The sequence below is a fragment of the Notolepis coatsorum genome (assembly GCF_963971535.1).
Source record: "Notolepis coatsorum genome assembly, chromosome: 12".
NCBI classification, from domain to species: domain Eukaryota; kingdom Metazoa; phylum Chordata; class Actinopteri; order Aulopiformes; family Paralepididae; genus Notolepis; species Notolepis coatsorum.
Window position 1 is genome coordinate 31,301,272 of NC_140176.1, and position 18,564 is coordinate 31,319,835.

Sequence of the window (18,564 nt, forward strand, 5' to 3'; positions counted from 1 at the left end):
CCTTCATTGAAAGGCATAACTATCGTTGGTATTTGTTTATTTTTAAAGCCCTTATTGGTAAACGTCCCTCTTACATCACAGCACTGTTGGAATGGAATCTCTGCTTTTTCCTTTGATGCTTCCAACACCTGGAATGTCCTCAAACTGATGAAGCTGAAGGTTCTTCCTTCTCTTGCTGCATTTAAAAGTATGAACTCCGACCACTATGTGTCGACTTGTAACTGTCTTAGCTGATTTTATTTTATTTAATTATTTATTTTGTAAGCTTGCCATTGCTGTAAATTAGTGTAACCTCGGTATCTTACGAGTTGAAATAAAGGTTTGAAATGAGTAGTTAGTTATATGTAGCCTACACCCTACATCAGGGCTATTCAACTGGCGGCCCGCGGGATGATTCTGACCGGCCCGCCAAAGATTACATGATAATACAATTTTCTTTTTCATGTCAACGTTAACACGCACAATTGAGCCAAAAGTCACTCAATTAATGACAGATTTCATTGATAAATTGAGGGAAAACTTTGCAAGTCGATTTGATGAATTTGACATGTCCAGAGAATTGATTTTGTGAGCAACCCATTTGCCAATGTAGCTGCTATTTCCACAAAAGGACAAGAGTTCCTTGCATCACTTCACATTGATGAAGGTCTCCTGCAACTTGAAATAATTGACATGCAAGCATCATCTGCTCTGAAGCAGGCACTTGAGAATGAATCCACCACAACATTTTGGATAAAGTGTATTCATGTCAAGACATTCCCCAAAATAAAAACGCTGGCAATATCTGTGCTAACAATGTTTGGCTCAACATACACCTGTGAATCCAGTTTCTCTCACATGAATGCCATTAAAACAAGCAACCGTGCCTCCTTGACAAATGAGCATTTGCATCACTGTTTGCGGGTAGCCCTCACTTCCTATGAACCCTCTTTCTCTGCCATTGCCCAGTCAAAGAAGTGCAATCGCTCTCATTAGATGTGTGTATGTAGGCTAGGCCTGTCTGCCCCCCACCCCCCTGATGTTTGAGAGTTAAGAGTGGACAATAAGTGCTAATAAGATGCTGTGATTTGCTGTTGTTGCACAGACATGAAGCACTTTTTCATAAGCTCAGCTGCACTATAATGTGTTTTTTTGTTCAAGTGTTGATGTTAGAATGTTCAGATGCACATCATGCACTTGTTTGTTTTTTATTTTATTTTTATATTGAAATGTTGAAGAGGAGATGTTGCAGTTGTTGCACAGTCATAAATGAAGCACTTTTTGCAGGAGATGTTGCAGATGTGGCACATAAATGAAGCACTTTTTTTTAAAAGTATACTACTTTTGCAATGTAGTTAAATAAAAGTTGTGAAAATGTGGTTGCGTGTTGTGTCAAGTGTACATATATTCATAGCACGGGGAGGCGCCGTGGCAGTCCGGCCCCTGGCCCCTTGGGTTTCTGACAATGTGGCCCCCTGAACAATTTAGTTGAATAGCCCTGCCCTACATCATCTTCGGTGTTGGGCTGAGAAGAGCATGTTAAGTTCATTGTATTGCACTGCCTGGGATGGTTGAAAAGTGACATCCTTTAACTTTCATTGTAGATTCCCCTACAAATGTAATTCTTACAGCTCATAACTCAAACTCATAAAATAGAATAAAATATCTCTATATATATTTTTAAATGTTTACATTTGCAGGATTACAATTTACTTGTAAATTCCAGTGTAATTAATCTTTAAAGGACCATACCAGTCTTTTTTTTTACATGTGGATTCAAAGTCATTCCTGCCTCGATACAGAATCCTTTAATGACAGATTCAAGATCTATAGTACCAAATTAATTTATAATTAAATAATTTCAATACTTTTAATAATACACCCACAGAAATGCATCCAGTTTTTAGAAAGGTGCAGAATAAAAGTATTGCTTTTCTCCCCCAAAAAATATTGATTAATGAATTCATCATTTTAACACTTTAACTGCCGGAAGACGCTTTTAGGCGTCCTTCCCCGCCATGCTCAAGTTGCCGAAGACGCCGTAACTCGTCTTTGATATCAATATTTCAAAAATCTGTGATCGGAATCATATTTCCTTTCCGGGGCCCTGAGACACAAGTGTGATCTCCTCTCAATCCTCTAGCGGTTCAAGACCGCCATCTGGTGGCCGATCGGCATATCGAAAAAACGGATGTTACCTTTAACCCGGTAGGACTCACTCCATATGGGGTCCGGGCACTCGCTAGTGTTAGAGAGACTCAGTCTTCACACAGTGAACATCGATCGCTGCAAATAACTCGAAAAAACAACATGATTTGGACATATATATTATTATACAACCTGGAAATGGACCGGATATTTCTATATCCCATAATAGGAAAATGTCTGTTCCACGCTCATCGCCCAACCGCGCGAGGAAGATACGGTAAGATTCAGCGTTATTTTTCAATGTGTACGATACTAACTGCTATGATGAACATTTGACCCACATTAGATGAATGGTATAACGCTGCCCACGGAATTATAAACGCCCCCTCGGCCATCCGGTCAACATCAGATTACGTGTAGTAACTTCCAGAAGTCCGTCCAGTTGGATTTTTTTATATCGCGCCGATTGCTATCAAACTTTATTTGATCATCAATATAATGCATTTGGGGCTATAAATCACGTTCTGAAGAAAGCTGCAGAAAGAGATGAAAACATACTTATACTTTAGATCATATTTTAGTATGAATATGTGAATGAAAAAGTTTAACGTTCATACACCCTGAACAATACATATGACATTGAATGGGCCCTAATAATGGCAATTTAGAAATAGAATTTAAAAAGTTATAGCCCTGCAAAGAAGGGGAACTTCTACATAGACAAATAGAGCTGGCAACCTATGGTATATCATGAATTTAGCCTTAGGCAATCAAAGTGTTAAAATGGGTCCAGAATGTAATGTTGTTGTTTACATGTTGCGTGCATGTATCCCCTCCCTACTTCCCATTTCCCCATGTGGAATGCACCTGACTGGATAAATAACATGATGGTGCTCTAGTGCGACATCTAGTGGCTGAATGTTATCCATAGCACCTTTAACTCATTGGACACCACTCACGAATAAAGTCGGGTTAACTCACCGTGTTATCATTGGGAATGAGTCTGAGATAGCAAACGTCCAATACGGCCGCCTGCCGCCTTGCGGCCGGTATTAAACATCCTTGGAAACTCTCTGGCTTGGGCTGTATGTCGATCTAAAAAGTCCGGTCCGGGTTTTCCTTGTCGGGCAGGACAAGCGTTTATAACACATGGATTGAGGAGAATCAAGCACTCCAGAATCCCGGTTCATGTTCTTTGGTGGATGTTGGCAACACAATAGACATCAATACTTGGAATGGCGATCAGATAATTGGAATATTCTTTTTGGAGTACATCCTAGTCAAGGTAAGGGCTATATGGTATCAATCTTGCGTTGATCGAAGAATCCCTTCGCCGCGATCCGAACATATGTGTATAATGTGTGTAATGTATTCCGTTGGTGACGATCAGAGCATAGAAAAACGACCCCCCCCCCTTTCATGCATTCATGATAAAACATAATACCGATAATATAGCATTGATTTCAGATTGATTGTTGATACAAGCGAGAAACGCCACGGTTTTTAGTGAAATGCACTAAACGCTGCATAGCGGCGTTTTCTGGGATTACACAGGATTACTCTAAAACTATACTCATATTCACCACGGTATAAAACGGGAATGTATGGATGAAATTTCCCCCCCCACAAATTGAACGATATACTCGATGTCAAATGGGCAATAGTTTTATATCCATTGCTATGATATAAAATATAGTTTGAGCCCTGCAAACACCGCCATGTATCCCTATTCTTTAAAGCGCTGGCCTTCTTACCACACGGTAAACAGCGACCTCTAGGCACTGATTGAGTTAAGACCAGTGGTTCTCAACATGGTGTCCAGGTGGTGTGTGGTGTGGCACGGTGGTGTAGTGGTTAACACTGTCGCCTCACAGCAAGAAGGTCCAGGGTCCGATTCCGGCTTGGGGACCAGGTTTCCTCAATGCCATGTGGGGTATCTCCCAGGGCTTTGTGTGGAGTTTGCATGTTCTCCCCATGCTCGCAAGGGTCCCCCCCCCCCCGGTAAGAGAAACCCAATGGAAAAACATGCACAACAGATCGCTGACGCTGTCCCTGACGAAGACGGGCAGGAGCACTTGGATTGGTCCCCGGGTGCGGTACCTCACCGACGCCCTGTCTGCTCCCGACTGTATATTTTCCCTAACGTTGCACTTCCGCGTTCGGTTTGCGCGATCTGATTGGCCACTGACGTTTTTTTCAGCGCCAAACGTGTTACTCCTAACAAACTGGTTAAGCTTGGCGACTCTTTCGAAGTCGCTCTCTTTCGAAGTTGGTTAAGGTTAGGGTTAGTTGGTTAAGGTTAGGGTTAGTAAGGGCGGTCAGGTGGCGTAGCGGAGATTGCGCTCGTCACCAATGCAAGAGGCTGCGGTCTCGACTCCCGGAGTCAGCATTGCCTTGGCTTGGGCTGACCGCTATACTAACTCGTTTGGCTGGGTTAGGGGGAGGGAAGCCGTGGGTGGGAAACTGGTTTTGTGGACAGCGACGCCTACAGGTCAGGTCTGGGCGCTTGCTGAGCGGAGGCAGGACTTGATGAAGGCAGCGTGACCTCCCACGCGTTACACTTCACCAATGAGAGCCCTCGCTGCCAGGTGAGAAGAGCCACTGGCTGTCGCCGCACGTGTCGGAGGAAGCGTGCGGATACTTCAGGGTTCCCTTGTACCGACCAGTAGGAGAACATGCGCACAACAACCAGGTAGGGGAGGGGTGGGAATTGGCACAACGACTAAATTGGGACGGGGAGAAAACAGAGAAAAATCAAAGCTGGCGCGATTGTTAAGAGTAACGCGATTGGCGCTGAAAAAAACATCAGTGGCCAATCAGATCGCGCAAACCGATCGCGGAAGTGCAACTCCGTTAGGGAAAATATACACGCCTTCCGGCTGCCCTTGGGGGGATAGGACGACGGGATGGGTTAAGCGCAGAGCTCAATCGCATCGGCGAGCCTGAGAAAGACAATGCATGCGTGTGTGCACCGCCCATTGCATGTCCCATGTCGTTGCATGCCGAATAAAGACGTCTCTAGAGGTCCTGCATTATTATATTATAATTTCACTATTTAATTCACTAGAAGTGAGACAGTATAGTGACGACAGTGTCCACTTTCTCCACCGTTACTCTCCTCCAGCTGGTCTAGACAGCTTTGAAATTCTCACAATCAAACAACCAAAATCGTCTGCGACAACTGGGGGTTGAGAGGTCGTTGACCACGTCAGTGATTCTACTCCTTATGGAATAGTCACAGGAGACGTAGGTTCATTGGTTCATCTTTAAGGCCCTTACTGGTAAGCAACCTGTGGCTGGTCCATAAGGTTTGAGTTTGCTCTGAACAGGGTAAATCTACATTTTGCTATGATGCCTCTAGCTCATGGAATGAACTCCAAAGCTCCTTAAAGCTTGAGACTCTCCCCTCTGTTGCAGTTTAAAACCTTGATCTCCAACGTTTGTCAATCAAGTTGTACGCATTTGGATTTATCCTTGCTCTTTGCCTCATTTAGTGGTCTTCATTGTTTTGATTTTATATGCTATTGTGCATATTTCCGTATGTACACTCAATGTGACTGTAAATGAGGGAAACCTCATGCTTTTTGTAGGACGCCTTGGCGTTACTGTCGTCTTTTGGAATTCAGTACCAATGGAGCACAAACCCTTCTAGGTGGAGAACAAGACCAAACAATATTATTAGTTCAGGGACAAAAACGAAAGTAGAAAATGTACATTGACATTTGCCCGTCACAAGTCATTCCAAGTCATACGTATGATAATCAATTTGGACTTTAAATAGGATTGGCACCAAACAGTCCCTGTTTTTTTTTTCTTTTTAGATCCAAGCTTGAAGAATGTACAATAATCTCAACAACAGAATATCAAACATTGCAGAAGACGAGGTTGAATTAAAAGTGAATCTTTGCTTTATTATTGATTATGAAAATGAACAGGCACCTATTACATGGAGCTTGCACATCAAAAAAAACAATAGTCTTTAAAATATAAATAACACTCCATTAGTGTTGATCACTCATAAACAACCTGCAAGCTAAGAATTCAAACCACATTGAAAAGAGGGGGGAAGAAAATAAATAAAATAAAATGTCTAAATCAGGAAAAAAATTAAGAAAATAAGCCACCCAGACCCCTTGTGAAACATATCCACTCCCAATTCTCCACTGATCTACCGTCTGTCGGATGAAGATGCTTTTTCCCTGCACTAATGCCACTGTGACTGCATTCACACAATCAATCCAGTCCCGCTGCCCTTCCTTACTGCATGGCAGCAGGTAACGTTCCTAACCACTGAAGCTAATACAAAACAAGTCATTGGTTAAATAGATGACAAGTCATTGGTTAAATAGATGTCTTTAGGTAATCAATAGTATTCAGATACCAGTGTGCCATGGATATCCCCTCTACAGTATATCAATACATTCACACCAGATGCATTCAAGAAAAAGGTTTTTTTTATTTTTTAAACGCAGGGAAATGAAAGCAAGTACAATAACAAACAAACCCAGGATGGCAAATTCAAGTATTCCCGAATGGATGGCGACAAGCAAAACGCTATTTACAGGAATGGAGTGATCATTGTCTGAAACAACACAGAGCCTCGCAGCCTACCGACAGGCTGTAAAATCCATCCTGTGCAGAACCCATTACATACGTGATGGATAGACTCACGGTTGTTACCATATCTGGTGCCAAGAAGGGAAAAAAAAGCAGGGTTTTCTTTTTAAATCGCATGCACCCCCACAGTAAAACTACTGAACTTTCTGATCAACAGTACTTGTTGTTAACTGTATACACATCCTAATTAGCAAAAAGATGCAGACAAACTTTCTAAAGTAATAAAGCACTCCTATGGTAATTCTGCTAATAATAACAAAAAAGAAAAAAGTAAATTGCACCCATTGCTAATATCTGTCACATTATCTGACAATTTAAAGACTTATATATACAATAGTTTCAGACATGTTATAATTTTACAACGTAACAGTCTCTTATTTTTGGTGAAAATATAGTTTAAATTCAAAATATCTGATAGGAATCTTTTTTTTTTTTTTTTTAAGAGGTGATCTCTTTATTGAAAAAAGTACCTGAGCCAAAACTCCGACTGGGGGGGGGGGGGGGGGAATCACGCCAAGCCTTGCCCTCGAGATTACTATACAGAGTCCTCTTTTTTACCTTTCACTACCGTTCTGGAGATCAGAATACAGATTATTTTTTTAAATTAAATAGCACATAAATAAACAATCCAAACACACTGCCCTATCAAAGACACGCCCCCTTCAAAGCATCAGCTAGTTGGAAAAAGTAAAAGTACAACAAAATAAAACCTTAAGATAACATGTAAAATCAGAAACATTTTAGAAGATTAAAGCAATAATCTTTTTTTCTTAATTTTTTTTCTTTCCTTTTCTCTCTTTTTTTTTTAAACAAAAAGTAAAATAAAGTATCTTACAAATAAAAATGGATCGTGTGATGATGCTCTCTTACAGACATTTGTTGCATGGAGGTGATGCCTTGGTACGTCTCCAAGGCTCACAAAATGGACCAGGAGAACCGACATTGCATGAGTTGGGCCAGTCTCAGATGCTCTCCGAGCTCGCCGGCCTAACTGAGGGGGTCTGGTTCTGTTAACCCTTTGAGTACCAACATTCTGTCCCACAGCGGGGAAGCTGCGTTCGGGTCTCTCAGGTTTGGAAGATGACGAGGAGTTGCTCTTCATGATAACAGGTTAAAAAAATTAAGAAAAGCTAAATCCCTCTAAGCCTGAAAGGGAGAAGTAGAGCTGCTTGCAGGACAACCTTAAAAAAGGTGCTGTACATGATATTTGTTTGTTAGAATATGTGTTAAATAGCTCTAAAATCCGACAGCCATCACTGATGTAGAGTGTTTGGTCAGTAACATGGGTATCCCAGTCCCTTCGCTCTGCAGTAAACAGGAAATACATTTTTTTTTAAAACTTTATTTTTTTAGCGTTTATCGCTTTTCTGGTCAAGCATGACCGACAGAAACAGGTTGAAATGGGATGTAGAGCAGGGGAAGACATTCTGAGAAATGACGGCGGGTCCGGGAATCAAACTCGTGTCCCCCAGATCCGTGACGAGCACGGTTTTCCCCGACGCAGAAATAGCGCCGAGATATGCGGTGAGCTACGGGAGCTCTCCCAGGAAATACATTTTCTGGTATCCCGTTCCCACTCTATACAACCAGGAGAGAACTCTAGATATATTTACTTATGTCTTGCCAAGCCAAATTAGCTTACTGCACTGGTAATTATATTACTTATTTCAAGGACCAATTTGCTTTAAACTAGTAGGGTTCTCTCTCCTGATTGGATAAAGTGGGAACAGGACGATACCAGCACATGTATTTTCTGTTACTGCAGAGCGTAGCAACTGGGAGACCCATGTTACTGACCAGACACTCTATATCAGTGATGGCTGTCGGAATGTAGAGCCATTATTTTAATATTATTATGTAGAGTAGACCAGTTATTGTCTTGAACAAAAAAACAGAAACATTTACAGCACATTTAAGTTGGGACAACTTACAAACAAGTTGATCCGTCGCGGCTCGTTCACTTTGTTCAGGCTTACATCAAAGACAATGCAGACACACGCCGGAAGGTATTAATGAAGATGAAAATCGAGAACGAGGGCAGAGAAGAGACGATCTGAACTGTATGTTTAAAACAGTTCAGCTGAATCAAAGGCTATGTTCAGACGGCAGGTAAAGGTGGCATGAATGTGATCAGATTTTCTTCATGACAGTGTGAACGGCACAAATCGCATGGAATCTGATCTTTTCAATTCTGATTTGGGCCACTTTCATATGTGGTCCTGAATCAGATACAGGTCTGATATTTTGCAACAGGACCTCAGTCTGAACAGTCATGGCAGAATTCATGCAACTTTTTGTCACAATTCTGTGGCGGGAGGTCACTCAGTGAATACAAACATGAAAGACAGCTGTGATGGAGGTGGTCAGTGGAGGGACAGTGAGGTGTTTACCTTTAAGTATTTAGGGTGATACTTCTGTACAACTTGAGGGGATGTATCATAACCGCTCTGTGTTGAAAGCATATTGAAAGAAGAAATGTCTCTCTTTCACCTCCTCCTTGCCCCCATTATCTGATCCTGAATTATCCTCCACTGCACATCAACTTATAAATCAAACTATAAACTGTGACTTCAGTGTCCTCCATGTTTACATCCATCTTCTTTATTGTTCATTTGCGCATGCGGGTCAGCTCAGGAGCATGACCAGTTCACACTGGAATCTGATAATTATAATAATAATGTTATATTACTAAATAAATCTGATCCGAGTAATAAATCAAGAATTGAGCACCATGGCTTGCAGTGTGAACTAATTATCATTGGTGTAAGCCTTGCCCCCCCAAAATTCCATTATGAATGTCCAAATCCTTTCAGTGCATATCATTAAAGAAAAAGAAACAAAAAAAACATGAAGCATTTCCTTGGGGTTTGCAATGGTCAGATCCCTCCCAGGAAGCTGGATTACATTTGGATTTCTCTCAGTAGGCCCAAGCATGCGTCCCCTCATCATTATTGCACAACACAAGGACCTTTAAAATGCACCCATACAAGAACCAAAAAAGGTAACGACAATAATCTTAAAACAGGAATTATAATAATCTCACTACAAATCCACCTTGTTTGCTCACTGCATTACTACCGTCTGAACAGAAGCGTCCGTCTCGGGTCGTAAGCTCCCGTTATTTTTTCCCTCTCTCTCTATTTTACAACCGGCTAAAACATGCATCTGATGGCCTGCGTGCGGGGGGGGGGGGGGGGGGGGGGGTCAAGAGTATCCAGCGCATGGTGTCCATTGTATTTTCCAGTCAAAGGTCAGAGTTCAAAGACTGAATGATTTAAAAAGTGCTTTTATGTAGGTCAGTAGGACTTCAAAGTTTGTACTAGCAGGTATCATCTGTGAAAGGAAGAGATATAAAAAAACAAATAAACATTTTAAAATCACAAATTAAACTGACTTTGCACATTGACATTGAAGTGTTCTCATGATGGCTTAGGGCACCCTCTCCGAGCACAGCTAACGCTCAGTATGTTGAGGGGGCATGGCTTAGGGCACCCTCTCTGAGCACAGCCAACTCTCAGTATGTTGAGGGGGCATGGCTTAGAGCACCCTCTCTGAGCACAGCCAACTCTCAGTATGTTGAGGGGGCGTGGTTTAGGGCACCCTCTGAGCACAGCCAACTCTCAGTATGTTGATGGGGCGTGGCTTAGGGCACCCTCTCTGAGCACAGCCAACTCTCAGTATTGAGAGGGCGTGGCTTAGGGCACCCTCTCTGAGCACAGCCAGCTCTCACTATGTTGAGGGGGCGTGGCTTAGGGCACCCTCTCTGAGCACAGCCAACTCTCAGTATTGAGAGGGCGTGGCTTAGGGCACCCTCTCTGAGTACAGCCAGCTCTCACTATGTTGAGGGGGCGTGGCCTTCTATTCACTGACAGGAGATGTCAAGTTAGTATCGTAATACATGAAGCTTTCAAATATAAACAAATTCATGAGCCCAGTGTTATTGGTTGCTATGGTAGATTAACATGAGCTAACTGCTAGCAGGTGATAAATAAATTGTCTCAGTTGCTGTGGATGTGTTTAAACCACTGAAATTAACTACATTGTAGCAGTTTCATTACATTATTACTTGTTTGTGGGCTAGCTAGTTGTTATCCTTTACAACTATGACAACTGACAGACCATGATGGACCGTCCGTAACCAGAGTATATTGTGCAATATTTCAGCAGAAGTTGTTTGGATATCTGAAATTAATTGATTCTGTTGATATCCAGGTGGATAGACTTCAAAGGGCTTTAGTCATCATTTTCAAGATCCAACAAGATAATGATTGTATTTCATTGAGTCTTTAGCCAGAGTGAGTTTACCTGCCAGGCAGAAGTAAAGCAAGCTCTGCATCACCTGTCAAGCTCATGCACGTGCAACAAAAGGTTTTACAGACTCATGTAAAGTACACAATATGCAAAACCACCTCCCGACCAGAGGCTTGGAAATATTTTGTATTATAAAAAAAATTGAAAAAGATATAAATAGAAAATAATTTCAGCTTAAAGTTGCTGGTGCCTCTGGGAGTCTGTGGAAAACCTTAGTTGCGTGTGCATGGGCTTGAAAAGTGATGCAGAGCTTGCTCTATTTCTGCTGGGCAGGTAAACTCACTCTTGCCAATTTCTCAGAAGTTGCCTACTGCAGCTTTAAAGGAGCATCAAAACATGTCAACACTCACCATGATACCACCATTTTGTCTTCTTTGGATTTTTGTTACATGTTCTTACGTAAAAGGAGTTATCAGGCGGTCGTCTCTACAGAAGAAAGAGAACAACAAACAAATTCAACTCTTTGATGCCAAAACACAGCATTATTACAGGTTTGTCAATAAACAGCTAAGCTGCAAAGTAAAAATAAATAAATAAATCACCACTGAGGTTAAGGTTAGGGTTAAAGTAAGGAGTAGGTTTATAAACAACATTTAGAAAATGATGACCAGTTCGGGCACTGCAGCCTAGCAAACAAATGACGAGAGTTTATGAAAATAAATTCCTAGGTGTAATAGACCATAAAATCTGTTGGAAACCTCACATAAAACATGTCCAATCTAAACTGTCAAAAAGCATTTCAGTCATGAGTAAAGTAAAGCACATTCTGGATAGAAAATCACTACATTCTCTACTGTTCACTAGTTTTACCATATTTAAATTACTGTGCTGAAGTCTGGGGAAACACTTATAATTCTACACTACAACCACTTTTTATACTCTAAAAAAGGGCCATAAGGATAGTTCACATTACAGGTTATCGTGATCACACAAACATATTATTTTTAAAGTAAAAAAACATTCAAGTTAAATGATCTTGTGGAATTTAAAACGGCACAATTAATGTATAAAGCAAAAGGTCATGTACTTCCAGGAAACATTCAAGAACTGTTCTTTGATAGGGAGGGGGGTTATAATCTGAGGGGAGAACTAAATTTAAAAGTTCTAAATGTACGCACTACCATGAGAAGACACTGCATCTCAATATGTGGAGTGAAACTGTGGAACAGTCTAAATATGGTGCTAAAGCAATGTCCAAACATGAGACAATTCAAACTGATGTATAAGGAAATGATGTTCACAAGGTACAGGGATGAGGAAGGGACTTGATATTCACGGGTGTTTACATTTTTATTTGATTTCTTTCATGTTTTACATCGTTTTTTTTATTTTTGCATATATATATATATATTTTTTTTTTATGTTATAAATTAGTACACTCATTTGAGTAGTGGAAAAGGGGTAGGATTAAATAAGTGTATACTTCTTCCTACTCCTTTTCGAACATGTAAATTGAGTTATGTTTTGCTTTTGTTTAGTTATTATTTTGTTTGAGTTATGTTTTAATTTTGTTTAGTTATTTATTTTGTTTGTATTAATTTACATGTTCGAAATAAAGATTTCAAATCAAATCAAAAACAGTTGAGATAAATCCCTGTAGGTATCCCCCAAGGCTCCGCTCTGGATCCCATACCTTTTCTTTGCAGCTGGACAACATGCTGATAATGCTAAGACAAACTGATTGCACTGAGAGGGCCGGTGACCAATCTTCTGTCAGGATGGATAGACAGATGTGACCATTGCTATACACATGAGGGTGGACAGGTACGTTCTCTCCTGTGAACATGACCTGCAACAGCGGAGCAGAACAAGACAAGACAAAAACACCATTAGATGCATTAAGTGAATCAGAAGCAGAAGTCAATCCAGCTGTTTGTAAACAATGATGCCATTTTACATTCTTTACATTTAGTTATTTAGCTGAACACTTTTCTCCAAAGCCACTTCAGGGCTTGACATTAAGGCTTGTCCGATTGTCCGGGACAAGTAAAAATTTTTTTTTAATTAAAATGGTTGGACAAGCACAATACAGCTTTAACTTGTCCAAACGGACAAGTACATTTCCCCCCCCAAACTGTTGTTTCTATGTGCAGTGAAAACTACAAAGCGTCCAACAAGCTTTGCATCCTCGTCATTCCGGATGCCCACGTCGGGGGTAAACTAACGTTAACCGCTAACGCTAGCTAAACTAAGCTAGCTAACCCTGCTCACAGACAGAGAAACAGAGCTCCAATGGTGGGGAAAGGGGGAGCGGGGCTCGGGGGCTGAGGCCATGTCTCTCTCTCTCTCCCTCTCTACTGTACGTTCAATTAACGTTTAAGTAGCAAAACGTTGCACTATAAAAACTAACTGGATAGTTGATGATAATAAACATTTAACTTCATTAGCTGAAATATTCTAAAATCATACTCTCCCTTTCTGTGTGTGCGCATCCCATATCTGTTCTTTGGAAAGACCAGATGACGTCAGAGGAGTTTGATAGTATTTACTGAGGATTTCCAGATGTTGATATTTAAACATAAAAAAATTGTTGTAGGAACGGTTTGGGAGAGGGAGGTAGGGAGGGGGATTGTGTGTTGTGAAGTTTAGACTTCAGAGAGAGAGAGTAAGGTACCGTTGGGTACCGGTATCGATTCCCAGGTAAAAAGAAAAATGTCCAGGCTCGGTGTCCCAAGCAGACCCACCGCGTAGGCCAGATGCAAGTCACATTTTACAATAAACCTCTGTTGGGCTGCTTTAAAAGAAAAATACAATTATAATCGCAAATTGAATCGCAATCGCAATATCCGTCAGAAAAATCACAATTAGATATTTTCCCAAAACCGTGCAGCCCTAGCGTAGATTAGGGTTTAACCCCTGTGCGTGAGTGAGGGGAGATGAGGAAGATGAGCTGGTGCTGATGGGGAGTGAAGATGAGCTGGAGGACTGATCATACAGTATATACCCCACACACACTGTGTTTAAGTTATTAAATCATAATAATTGTCCAAATTGTTAATAGGCCTTTATTTTCACAAGTACGTTTCGGACAAGTAAAATATCTGAGCTTAAAAAGTTAATGTCAAGCCCTACACTTACAAGTTGTGTATGACAAGTCAGCAGGAAGGGTACAACTCTTAACACATTCAGCGCCAAGGACGAGTTAACTAGTTTTTGGCTGCCATGCGTAACGCCAACAATGAGTTAACTCGTTTTTGGGATCGTTATTTCTTTTATTCACTATATCTATTCATAATTCATGGCTGCAGCCTCTGCAGACCCTGGTGAATGTGTCTGAGCTGGCAGACGGTCAACACCGCCCTCTACTGCCTTGTGGAGCTATTGCACTCCATTGGAAATGGTCTGTTGTGTTTTCTGAGCCGATCTGAGCCATGGGGGCGGGGTTTAAATACTTTACAACGATGGCATGGAACACTAACCCCGCTTGCCCATTCATGTGTAACGCTCGGTAATGTCGGGGACAGGATCGCTGTGGATAACTGGAATGGCGATCAGATAATTGGATTATTTTTTTTGCATTACATCAGAGACCAGGTAAGAACACTATATATAAAATCCTGCGTTGATCTGATATTTCTTTCTCCCGCGATCAAAGCTATCTGTGTGGACCGTGTTGTGCTGTGTACCGTTGGCTGCGGTGGGGGGGGGGGGCTACGAGGGCCATTTCATGTATGCACGAGGAGATATAATAATGATAATCTAGCGTTGATTTCAGGATGATTAGATGATCAGCCAAAAAATTACAACGTGATAACTGGATTACACTAAAATGCCTTTTTCTCGTCTTTTCCCGGAATTACTAAGAATCACTCAAACTATACTCATATTCAAAACGGTATAAAACGGAAATGTACGGATGAAAACACAATCTGTTTTTTGCATGTTGCCCAGAAGCAACTCACTGACAGTCGACGGCGTTATTATTAGATCCATAGCTAGAATATAAAATATAGTTTTAGGACTCGCAAGTTTGGCATTCTAAAACTATATCCATTGAATAAAGACCTGGCGCTGAAGGGGGATCAGCGCCCCTTGCTGCTGGCGCTGAATGTGTTAACAATGTTCATCATACAGAGTTGAAACTTGGGTGCTGCAGTGTTGAGTGCATAGTAGTAGAGACATATTAGTATAGTAGGTAGTAATATAGACAATGAAGATTATTTAGTGGAAGAGTGCATGATAGTAGAAGACCGTAAGAAGGTTATTATGTTTTCCTCTCCTTCAGTTCAGATATCAATTCTCACCGGCGAAAGATTGGTAGAGTTCCGGCTATCCTAACTGTGGGAACTGTTTTTGGGATGTAAACGCAATTTGGTGTTTCTTAAATCTCCGGTCTCTGGACAAAACCACATGGCGACAATGTCCATCTGAATGCTTTCATCCGGAAACGTCTAGTCTTGGAATCGCTGCCCGAAAGACAGGCGCACGGTTTTTGGTTTTCGGAGGTTTGACCACAGGACGTTTTTGGTTCAAATTAAGACAAGATAAGAAGAACTTTATTATCCACAAGGGGGGAAATTACATTGTTATTACAACCTTTACAAGCAGAGTGGTCTGGGAGTGACAAACTGGGAGAGTAGTCTTCTGGAACGAGTTCAGATTTTCACATTAATAGCAGAAAATAATGACCGTATAAGCTCAGGCTTAGCCTTCTACACCGACATGAGGGCTGTGGGATTAGGTGAGGGGGGCCGGGACTGAGGGAAGGGAGAGAGAATGGGGGGAATAGAGACCAGGAGGGGATAGTGAGGAGAGATAAAAGGAGGGTAAGGGGGACATTAGGCATTAAGAGATAAAGGAGATGATACAGGAGGGTGTGATGTGAAGAGTGACATTAAGAGAGATAGAGAGACAGAGTGAGAACAGGACAATCCCTGTGAGCAAAGAGGGTGGTGGAAGTTAACAATGGGTACAACAGGGCTTTCTGGCACCAGAGAGAGCCTCATATATATACATGAGAGAGAGAGACTCACATAAGAGAGAGCTTCACATGAGAGAGAGCTCCTTCACATGAGAGAAAGAGAAAGCCTCACATTAACTTTTATTAGAAGGATAAACCCCGTGAGATATGCTATCTCGTTTTCGAGGGGGTCGTGTGAGAGAGAGAGAGAGAGAGAGAGAGAGAGAGAGAGAGAGAGAGACGGAGAGAGAGCTTTACATGAGACTCACATGAGAGAGAAAGAGAGACAGAGGGAGAGAGTAGGAGAAAAGAGACAGGCAGTGCAGAACACCTCATGACTAAGAATACAGCGGACGCGTCATAAGCTGTCAACCGTCAAGAGGCTTCTAGAGCAGGACCCACAGGAGTGAGAGCTGGACAGCCAGAGTGCATCACTCACCTGGGTTGAAGTGGACATGTAGGGTCCAACATTATCTCACACTTTTGCTTTTGATTGTATTCGACAAGGGGTGTTTTTGAAAAGCAGTACTTCATTGTGTGTGTGTGTGTGTATATATATATATATATATATATATATATATATATATATATGCCCACACCTTAGAACATACCATTACAAAAGCACCCTGTGATATTAGCAATGGCCTCCACCGGCTATATTTGGCTCCACCTCTGGGACCCGGCAGGAGTGCTAAAGAGGCCGGCTACGACAGTCTGTTATCCTTGTCCTGTTCCGGAGCCGGTTGGGTGGTAGCTAGCTGCTTGATCTAATTTCCTCGGCCCCAACCCAATCCCTATTTTTAGGCTGGCAGGCTGCTGCTGATAAACAAACTAAGATTATTTTAAATTAAGTTAAAATAATCCCCTCGCTATGGCGACTCCACCCGTTCCGCCCGGGAACAATACATCGTAGATGTAGTTTTCTATCATGTCTGTGTGTTGTTTAGTTTAGTTTATTGTTGAGTCATTTCTCTGGGTCTTTGGCCCAATTAGTGCTCCTTAACTCATTGGCCGCCAAAAATGAGAATACTCGTGTTTGGTCACCAACGGTTGAGCGCCAAAAACAAGTTCTAGTCGACTCATATTTCACTAATAACACTTAAACCATTGGTAAACAAACGTAGTGCTGAAAATATACACGTTGACTGTTTTGACAGGGTTATGGACTTTACTCTTGGCTACATTTAAAAAATAAAATAGGGCGCCCCAGTGTCGAACCACATAACGCGCTGAGTCGCGGCACGGCTGACCCGGGTTCGATTCCCGAACCCATCGTTATTTGTCGAATGTCTTCCCCCAACTCTGTCTCCCGTTTCACCTCTCTCTCTCTCTCTCTACTGGACTGCCCAGTAGAATAAAGCGATAAACACTAAAAAAATAAATCTTAAAAATAAATAAACGCAATGTGGTGACCTATATTAAGAGACATTCACCAAGGTGGGCTTGTGCCTTTAAGAGTGTGGGGTTGTACTGTTTAGGGGACAGGTTAAATACCACTTCCGGTTCCGGGTTAACTTTGTTGTCATTTGTAAATGCTATGTGAGTGAGAAGTAAAGTACCTCAACTCGAACCACGTCTCTGGCTCGCTACTTTCTTATCGCCACATTGGTGACCCTGTGAAGAACATTTGTAACGTTAACAGCATTTAGCATTATGTCTCAAGACAACGGCGTCGCGCAACCGCAAGCTCCCGCGCCGAATGCTAACGACGCTAACATGCTACAAGCGAACATTTACGCTGCGACCGTCAAGTTGCCCGACTTTTGGCAGCATAATCCCCGGCCGTGGTTTCAACACATCGAAGCCCAATTCCAGCTGAGAGGAATAACACAGGATATAACTAAGTACTTCCATGTTGTGGCGGCGTTGGATGCTTCAACGACGGCACGGGCGATGATGCTGTTGGAGGATCCGCCGGCAGCTGACAAGTACAATGCGCTAAAGACATTCCTTCTGAAGCTATATGAACTGTCAGAACTGGAGAAAGCGGACCGCCTGCTGTCCCTCAACGGCCTCGGCGATGGCAAACCGTCGGAGTTGATGGAAAAAATGCTGGCTGTACTGGGATCAGCTGATCCCTCTTTTCTATTTACACACATTTTCTTGCGACAGCTTCCAGTGCCTGTGCGCACAGCACTGGCGAGTTCCCTCCTCTCCTCCACCAAGGACTATCGCGGCCTGGCTGCAGAAGCGGACAGGGTTTTCCTGGCCAACAGGCAGCAGCAGTTTGTCCATGCGCTGCTGCCCCACCAGGGCACCTCTGCCCCACCACTGGAGGCCTATACAGACACCGCTGCTGCGGTGACAGCCCGACGCCAACCCGATGATGGGCTCTGCTATTACCATGCCAGGTTTGGGGACAGGGCCAAGCAGTGTCGCAAGCCATGCAGTTTCAAGGGGCAGGGAAACGCCAGGGCCGGCGCTCATTAGTGGCTGTGGGTGCCGGCCATGACTGCAAGCTATTGTTTATCACCGACTCCTTGTCTGGCCGGCGGCTGCTGGTGGACTCGGGCGCGCAACGCAGCATCCTGCCGGCACAGGGCGTGGACACCATGGACGGCAGACACGGGCCCCAGATGGACGCAGCGAACGGTACGCCCATACGTACC

The 18,564-nt window shown here is 42.5% G+C and overlaps 1 protein-coding gene across 2 annotated transcripts in view; it reads right to left on the reverse strand.

The window, feature by feature from the left end:
- Positions 1–6,017: 6,017 nt before the first annotated feature.
- The window catches only part of ube2wb (ubiquitin conjugating enzyme E2 Wb), a 39,222-nt gene continuing 26,675 nt past the window's right edge, over positions 6,018–18,564 (reverse strand). For both annotated transcript variants that reach the window (XM_084326255.1, XM_084326256.1), the window contains exons 4-6: positions 12,689–12,844; positions 11,406–11,481; positions 6,018–10,077 (exon numbers count right to left, since the gene is read on the reverse strand). In XM_084326255.1, the coding sequence (XP_084182381.1) occupies positions 10,064–10,077; positions 11,406–11,481; positions 12,689–12,844 (246 nt within the window). In that variant the 3' untranslated portion in view covers positions 6,018–10,063. The remainder of the gene's footprint in view (positions 10,078–11,405; positions 11,482–12,688; positions 12,845–18,564) is intronic.